This window comes from Pyrus communis, chromosome 15 (genome assembly GCF_963583255.1).
Source record: "Pyrus communis chromosome 15, drPyrComm1.1, whole genome shotgun sequence".
Lineage (NCBI taxonomy): Eukaryota > Viridiplantae > Streptophyta > Magnoliopsida > Rosales > Rosaceae > Pyrus > Pyrus communis.
In genome coordinates this window covers 6,209,145-6,218,120 of record NC_084817.1, presented here as the reverse complement: position 1 = coordinate 6,218,120, position 8,976 = coordinate 6,209,145, and the positions used below count along the sequence as shown (strand labels likewise).

At 36.0% G+C, this 8,976-nt stretch overlaps 1 protein-coding gene across 1 annotated transcript; it reads right to left on the bottom strand.

Annotated features, from left to right (window-relative positions):
• Positions 1-1,701: 1,701 nt before the first annotated feature.
• LOC137717608 (probable WRKY transcription factor 7) lies at positions 1,702-4,046 on the bottom strand. The gene is made up of 3 exons (XM_068457022.1): positions 2,864-4,046; positions 2,633-2,758; positions 1,702-2,249 (listed from the first exon to the last, which is right to left on the bottom strand). The coding sequence occupies exons 1-3, from the start codon at positions 3,643-3,645 to the stop codon at positions 2,087-2,089; spliced, it is 1,071 nt and encodes a 356-aa protein (XP_068313123.1). The 5' UTR covers positions 3,646-4,046; the 3' UTR covers positions 1,702-2,086.
• Between the last annotated feature and the right edge of the window lie 4,930 nt (positions 4,047-8,976).

The following is an 8,976-nucleotide window of genomic DNA, read 5'->3' as shown; positions in this document are numbered from 1 at the left end:
CAATAATAAGAGCAGCTTGTTTTGAAACTTTTGAAATCTTGATGGAAATAGACAGGAATTTTTGTTTATTTATTCATTGCCACCTTTAGATGAAGAACTCACTCTGGGTTTAGACTTGGATCTTCAATACTAGGCCCAATATTCTTCTGGGCTTGTTCTGGGCCATCCAGCAAAATGTTTGTATGACCAAAAACCCCAAAAGAGGAGGGGGAAAATGAGGAGAAAATATGCCACGTAACACTGATTAACGACTTATTTTGAAGTGTTTTTAAAATAACTGAAATCATTTTTAGAGACAAAATTTGAGTTCTAAAAGCACTCGAAGTGCTTTTTATGTGCTTCTTCCAGGAAGTACTTCAAGTGTTTTTTCAAGATTCACTTGAGTTTTTATTAAAAATTGGTTCCATAAACAACCAAAAGCGCTTTAAGTCATTTTAAAAACACTTACAAACGAATCGTAAGAAGACTAATCATCTCAGTTTTGGAATTTAGTGATCTAATCTAATTTACCAAATGATCCAACCCAATTAAATTGGATCGAATAGGTCTGCTTAGTCGGATTGGTTTGAATATTCAACAATCGGTTAGGAGAGATCTTTTCAGGTACCTGAAGCATCACACGTCATAATATAAATGAAAGACATATTTTTCAGCATCCTTCACTTGTATTATAGCACGTGGTATGTAGCCTTGTGTTATGGTTACATTGGCGGATGCAGACCTTGCATGAAATGTATCGTTCTTCTCTCCACATTTTGAACTGGAAAGACTTCAAATGTGTGCAAAGTTTATTCTTCATTGAACAATTAGTGTTGGAAGTAAGCTTGCTTCGAAATTAAACAAAGTAGGGAAGACACTAAAAGACAACCAACCAATCCACCCCCAACCGACCACATTGACTTTGCCAGATTCTCACCAATTTCAGCGGATCATTCATGACCTTCTAACAAGTCCTACCACAAGAACATTTCGAAGTTCTCCAACAAAACTAATTACAGCCAAGTCGTTCATCTTGGAGAGTCTTTCCAAGTCTGTCGTTGGTCTTGGGTGTCTATATCAACTAATATGGTCGTGGATAAGGTGGCGTCGCTTAAATTTTCAAAGATGAGTGTTTATATTTGGGTCTATAGACTCCCATTGTTGGTTCACATTCTCAAAAAGGATGGTCTGCCTTGTACCCCTTCGAACTAAGACTTGTGTGGTGTAGGCGGGGTGGCGCCTTTGCAATTGTTGTAGTGTCCCTCTTCATGTATCCCCCCTTCACCTCCTTTATATGTATGGTTTATTAACTTTATTTATGTCTTCTTGTTTGCCACATCGTGGGTTTTCAGTGTACTCTTAGCTTTGCCTTGGTAATGAATTTTCAATTTGTCCAAAACAAAAAAATTAAAAACTAATTATAGCCAATGCTAGTATGAGAAGGTGTTCATTTAGGGTTTGGCGCACAAGGCATCAATCTGACCACAAAATAATTAAATATGTGTACGTCAAACCCAATTATATTCTATGTAGATGTGTTGTCTCATGCGTCAATCTTACGTGATACTCTCACTACTAAATTATGTTCAACATGTAAACAAAAGCAAAACTACTCAAATGTGCATGCATTGTCTAACATTCAATATTTTAAATAAAATAAAATAAAAAAGTGAATAATGAAGTCATACATATAGTGGGAATTGGAACAATTAAAAGTGGGCATCCTCATCAAAATCCACCACCATCATATATTAAACAACCCTAATAACAACTTAACAAGTATTTAGGAACATAATTAAGTAAACTAAAATTAAACAAAACCCGCTAGTTAGCATCATTGACTTCCCACCAAATCCTAATCCTATTTTATATTTCATTTCTGATGAAAATTATAAAAATAATGAAAAAATAAACCCAAAAAACTAAAAGAAAAGGAAAACGACGAATCTAATTTTGTATTGGGGCACCCACTAATCCTCTTGGAGACGGTGAAAAGCATGATCGTTGACTATTTTGCAGCACAAAATCATGATTTTCTTTGTTCTTCTTTTAATTCGATTTTTTTTAATAAAAGAAGAAGATTTTAGGCCGTTGGATGAGTTGACTTTTAAGAGGATTCGAGGACGAGGGTGGCCGTTGGATCGGTGACGCCGAGGGAGTGATTGTGATCGCCTTCGTAGGTCACGATCAGCATGGTGGGATCGTCCACAGCGCGTTCCACGTGCTTGCGTGCAAGGCAACCTCTCTGGCTGCTACACTTGTAATACCCTCTGCATTGGGACAAAAGCAACCACACATTCAGAATACAATGCGGCTACGTTACTGAATCGATTGACTCGCATGAGAGAAAACAATGTTCCATCCATGCAAAGATTCTAAAAGTGAAAGGCATTAGTCCGACGAACTGTAGCTTAGAATTTAGGGTTTCTATGTTAATGAATCGATTGACTCACAAGAGAGAAAACAATGTTCAATGTATGCAAAGATTTTAAAGATGATAGGCGTTAGTCAGACGACAGAATGTGACTTAACGTTTAGACCGATTAAATTCAGCAATGTCATATGCTCTGAAATTCGTGAGTGAATTTATTTACAATCAAACAATAATTCAATAAAAACAAAATGAATTAATGAATAATGAAAGAAATAATACCTTGGATGAGGGGAACCCTTGATGGGTTTTTGACCGTACTTTCTCCAAGAATAATCATCAGGTGGAATATCAGCCAGTTTCATGCTAATTGCAGGAACCCTAATCACTCTTTTCACTTTAGATTTCCTGCTCAATCCAATTAACCAATTCAAGTTAATAAAAATACACAATTCTGAACCAAAACCATGTTAAAAATCATGATGGTTGATGGAAATTTTAACACTGACCAACCTTTTCTTAGAGCAGTGGCAGCGCCCGGTAGTAGATCCGCACCGGAGACGAGAAACATTGTCGACGGAGCTGCACTTCCTCTTCAACGACGACGAAGACAGAGGCGGCCTACCCGAAGACGACTGTGACATATTTGTAAATTGAAACCCAGAAGAGATCGATTGCTCAGCGGGATCCCCAGTAGTTAAAGACGAAATGAACGAATTCGCGGCAGAAATGGGCGCCAAAGGCGAGAAGTTGATGGTGGCGGCAGCAGCAGAATCCATCTTTCTCTCAGAGCACCCAATATCTTTTGTCAGCACAACCGGACTGGTTTTCAAATGGGGATTTTGCGGCAGCGGCGGCAGGCGAACCACCGGCTTCGGACAATAAACCTTAAAGGCAGAAGATTGTTCTGTTCTGAAAACAGAGGGTTGCTCTGTTGTTTGATCATGGGGTTCTGAAATTGAAGGTCTCAGAATTTGGGTTATCGTCTTCGGAGGCACCAGCGGCAGGGGAGGCGGAGATAGAGGCACCGGAGCTTTCCGAAACCGGGCGTGGCCGGTACATCCCTTGTCCAACAACGAAATGACCTTTCTGAACTTGGTCACGGCCATGTCCGCCACGGCTTTATACTCCGTACCAGCTTCCGAGTTCGACGACGTTGATTGGTGGTGTTCCGAAATCAGGCTAATGAACTTCTCGACGCTCTGGATTCCGGCGGAGGCCGCCTCCTTCACCGCATTCTCCTCCATCCTCGCTGCAAAACTGTCAACCAATCCCATCATTAGTTCCACGCCCATTTACCGCCGACGTCACGCCATACAACTCCGTCGAGAAACCAAAGAACGACGGGTTGTTTGAACTTATAGAGATCTTTGCTCGCAAATTAGTACAACGGCTGAAGAAAATGGAAAACAAAAGGTCGAGGAAAACAGAGGAAAAGGGGAAAAGAGGATTCGAGTCAAACAGAAGATGCCCAGCCTCATAAGGATACAGGGCATTGTCTCTCTCTTTTGCTTCTGTTTTGTTTGCAGTCAAAGGCAGAGGCCAGTGATTTGTCTCCACGTGGCAGAGTTTTGGCACGGTCATTGAACCGCTTGGAGACCGTGTATAAATGATGTGAGAGAGAGAGGGATAAGGTCAAAAGGCTAAGAATAGCCGTTGGATCGCTGACTGAAGGGGAGAAAAGGTTAATTGGAGACAGTGAGGTAGAGTTGACCTTTTACATCTTTTAATGCAAAAGTCATTAGAGTGAGGTGGTGGGGTTGTTTTTGGAGAATATTTTCATTATCACCTATCAAAGCGGTATTCATCATTTTATTTATTAATATTAAATGAAAATAAAACTTTTATGTAGTGAATAGATATAAATTTTGAAATTTAATCTGATCCAAGGTTAATAAATAAAGTAATGAATATTACCATCATTTGAGGATAGTAGAAAATGCACCGTTGTTTTTTACAGGAAAACCAAAACACAAATATAATTAGAAATAAATTGAAACAATTATTTAAAAAACATAAACAAATGAGTATATGAATTTGAGAAGATGTGAAGCATTCTGTGAGAATTTTCGTTAACGTAAAGTATGTTATACAATTTAATTCTTAAAATGGGGCTCAACGCCTTTTGTGTGATTAATTTTAAAGCGTTGGCGTGAAGGACCAATGCTCTACATTTTTTCAAAGTCATATTTCAATTTTTATAAATGTCTAATTTAAAAATCAAAGCTACAATTTGGTGACAATCGAGAAGGACTTTCACAACAATTGACACCACCAGCATAACCCCCTGTGTCTATAAATATGTTATGCCACAATAGCAATATGGCCATTTCATGATATGCACATAAATTAAGGGTTCGAATTTAAGTGAAATTCTTCTTGTCATCAACAACAATAGTTACAATATACCAAATATGGTCCATCACCAATGGTCCAATATCCGTCGGATGAATCTGAAACCTATTCGGAGCCGTTGATGCTATTGTTCATCATGGTATGAAAATTGCGTAGTTAGAATTTAGGTTGAGAAGTTATGAACTGACTTTGAATCCCAACCATTCGTGTCTAACTTAACAACTAACTCTTATTTGTGCACATGTCAAACAATTTGTTGCTAACATGCTAGGTTTGCTCATCTACGTGCATTTAAAAGATTTGTGTGTAGTATATCTCTCATTTCATGTACACAATACAACATCAAATCATTCTTAAGTTGAAATAAATTTGTGATTAATGGTCGTTATACGTGTTTACGTGGTTAAGTAAGTTTCGTCAACTGTGTTGACAAACCTTAGATGCTTCAATGGTGCCTACTTAAACGCAACAACAAGCTAATATGACTAGCCACGAAATCAGTGGCGGAGTCAGGATTTCATGTGTGAAAGGACCTCTCACATACATAGGTAATTTAAACCAAAACATGAGAGGTTGAGTAATTTGCAAAAAAATTGAAAATCCTAAATTCAATAGAGAGAACTAAAAACATTGCACAGCCCCATAAAATCGAACATGAGGTCAAGAGTAAGTAATTTTTTATTTATTTTTAAATATAAGTTAAAGCCAAGGAAATAGAATAAGGAGGGGAAGTGATGACTACAGAACAATAAGAGAGATGAAGGGAAAAAAGAGTCTTGGCATGAAACAAAAAATAATTTGAATTTAAAACATACTTGAATTTTAAGAGTGTTGTAAACGATATCGATCATCAATCACCATTATATGTAAAACTTAACATTAACTACGTGAACAGTTTTTTGTGTTTAAATAACTTTAAATGTTTTTACAGTCGAAGTAGTTAGACAAGAACTGTTCTATTTTCTTTCTTCTTCTTTTTTATTTATTTTTTGATCGATTTGTATTTTGTTTCTAATGTGGCAATGTCCTTTAGTTTGGTCAAACATCCTCTTTTTAGATGGAATTCAAGCTGTGTAGTATTAGAATTTCATAAATGATCACCCCTATTTATGGAAAGTATTTATAGTCATAATTGCTATGACGTTGATAATTCTTGCTCTCTCTTTATTTTTATTTTTTTATTTATATTTGTGTTCATGTGGCTTTTCATTATTTATTCCGGCTTTCAAAAAATAAGAATTTTACATTATATAAGTACGCTATGATAATATTTCATGTCGTTAATAATATAATAAACACATGCAATTTTTTTATTTGATATTGTATTACTAGCATGATATATAATAATAACAATATACTTGTATACATGTACGTGACTCTTCTTTGTAACACCGTTGTCCTTACTTTTCATCAACGAGTGGAGATGCTTGACCGTTGTGTCGTTGTGAACACAGAGGCTGACCTTTAAGCTTTTGTTTCTTTTATAACTTTTCCTATAATTTAAAGGAGTATCCAGCATGTAGACTTTTTTAAGCTTCTCCACAAATCAAGCATAAACTTTGGCTAACCTCCAAGTTTAAATTTATTTATGTGTATCTTAATTTTTTTTAAACAGCTGGTTGCCAATGGCTGACAATTGCTGCTCTACTTTTAATATTGTTGTTATAGTCATAATTAAAAGTTAGATAGCAATTTAAAATTAAACCAATGCGTATGACTCGTTTTGAAGTGCTTTTAAAATAACTGAAAATTCTTTTAGAAAAAATATTTTTGGGTTCCAAGACCATTTAAAGTGTTTCCTTCAATGTAGAAAATACTTCAAGTGTTTTTCAGGATTCAATTATATTTTTACTAAAGATTGGTTCTAAAATTATTTTCACAAAAACTACTTTCAACCATTTTAAAAGCAGTTCTAAACTGTCGCTTAGTACTATAGTTTGGTGGTATTCCTCTTCACTTGGCAGTGAGAGGTCTTAGGTTCAAATCTCATGAATGATGAATTTGATACCAAATTAGGTTGCCCATTATGTGGCTTAGCCGAACTCCCTCTTCCGTTAGTGTAAGGCAGTTCTAAACCAACCATAACTTTGTTAATTTGTGATGCTTATTACTAGCCAGAACTAAGTTGCTTCAATTACTATCTTTTAAAAGTATTTTACCTAGGGGTGCAATTCGGGCGGGTTGGAATGTCAACCCAATTCTAACCCAACTTTTACAATTTGGGATTGGATTCGGGTTGGGTTTTAATCTGGTTCATTCGGGCTCGGATTTAATCGGGTTCAGGTTTACTTTGGTTGGGTTCAGGTTGCCCAACTTTTTCAAGTTTTAATCGGGTTCATGCAAAGTTTGAATTAAAATACAAGAAATACTAAATCTAGTACCAAAAGAAAAAAAAATGAGAGGAACACTTCATTGTCTAAAGCTAGTACCCAATTCAAGTCTTGTCCTTCGAAGCTTCTGCAGAAAAACAAAGCTAGTACCCAACTGGACATAGATTACAAGCCTCATTCAAGCAAAAATCAAAGTGTGGCTGCCAGAAAAAACAATTGCTTTCTACAACTCCATGCACTTTTCTATCATAATCCATTAAAAGTCACTAGTGAATCCTCCACAAAGGTGCAAAGGTCATTGAGAAGCACGTTGCACAGCTTAACCTAATCGGGTTTTGGTTAATTGGGTTGGGTTGGGCAAATGATTAACCCAACTCAACCCAATCAATAAACAGGTTGAAATTGGGTTGGGTTAGGGCATGCTATAATTAAAAAAATAACGCACTTATTCGGGTTTAAAGTCGAATTGGACATGGACGGATTTGGGTTGGCCCAACCCAAGTTGCACCCCTAATTTTACCACTCCAAAACCAAAAAATTTGAATATGATTCAATGTAGCCAAAGTTTCTTTCAACTTACAACGTGAGAATTATTATTCAGACTCTCAAAATAAGTTCCAACAAATGTAGTTTTTGCGGTAAAATTTATGTTACAACTTGGACTCTTTATCGATTGAAAGTGGGATTAACATATTCCTAGCAGAGCAGTAATATAATTTCGAAATAATAAAATAAAAGCACTACCATTCTTCTTCTTCTTCTTCTTCTTTTTTTATTTTTTTATTTTTTATTTTTTTAAGTTGAGCAATAACATTAGTAAATTAGATGTCAGATTAACCAACTATGAGGTTTAAACCCACGCTATCATGTAAAGATACAACACCTTTCTACCACTATGGTAAATGGCTACTTGCCATGAAAGGACCATTCTTTTTAGAACCATTTGCCTTCACAACTAAATCTCAACTGCTAATGCAACTCCCACCAATAACCATTCATTTATAGAATCCAAAATAATAAAAAGCAATGAATGATAATAATTAACAAAATACCTAGTTAATTAATTTAAACAAAAAAAAAAATAGTTAAATACTAATTTATTAAAAAATAAAAAATAAAAAAATAAAAAAAGTGCAGTTACCTGCTTGGATGAAGAATTAAAGAATGCATTGAGAAGCTTTCTGGGTTTGCCCTTGAATGAATCATCAAATCTGAACGCCACTGAAAAAACCGCTATCGTTTCACCTCAAAATAAAATCTGAACGCACTGAAAGTTTTTCAAGTACGTGGAGTTTTCTTTCTTCCGATTATTGCATGAAGAACAAGAACAATGATGAAGTGATAGAGAAATTAATGGAGGAATATTTACAAAGAGTACAAGATATATAGAGCAGAAATTTTAGAGTATACGCGTGGAATTGAAGGGTGAAAAGTGGTCAATGGGAGGTCAAATGTATTGATAAAGTTCAATTTCCATGGAACATGCAATGTTTTCCAGGTAATTTTGGAGCCCCCAGTTTTTGACTTACAAAGTTTTCCTCCATGGAGACGTTATTTGATGAAGACTTCCCGATTTGGGATCCTTGAAATTGGCTTAAACGTCGCGTCCCACCCAATTACGAAAACACTACCATTTTCAGAAGATTCTGGTTGGACGTCAAGCTCATCATATTTCTACGTAATTACTGCATGCGTGCCAAAGGGCCTTCGGGTTATAATGATATATTTAGCGTTGTTCAATTAGATAATTTATGCTTAATTTGTCTAAACTACGGTCTAAGAAGAAATGAATTTGAATTTGAGTGTAGAGAAGTACGTGGCTCTCGCCAACTTGGCGCTTAGGTTTGCTCATTTGGTGATTTGTTTGTATGGATGAATGAGTTTGTCGATGAAAGAACTGCATGATTTTCTTGTTCTTTTGATTATGTTTTATCTGTACAA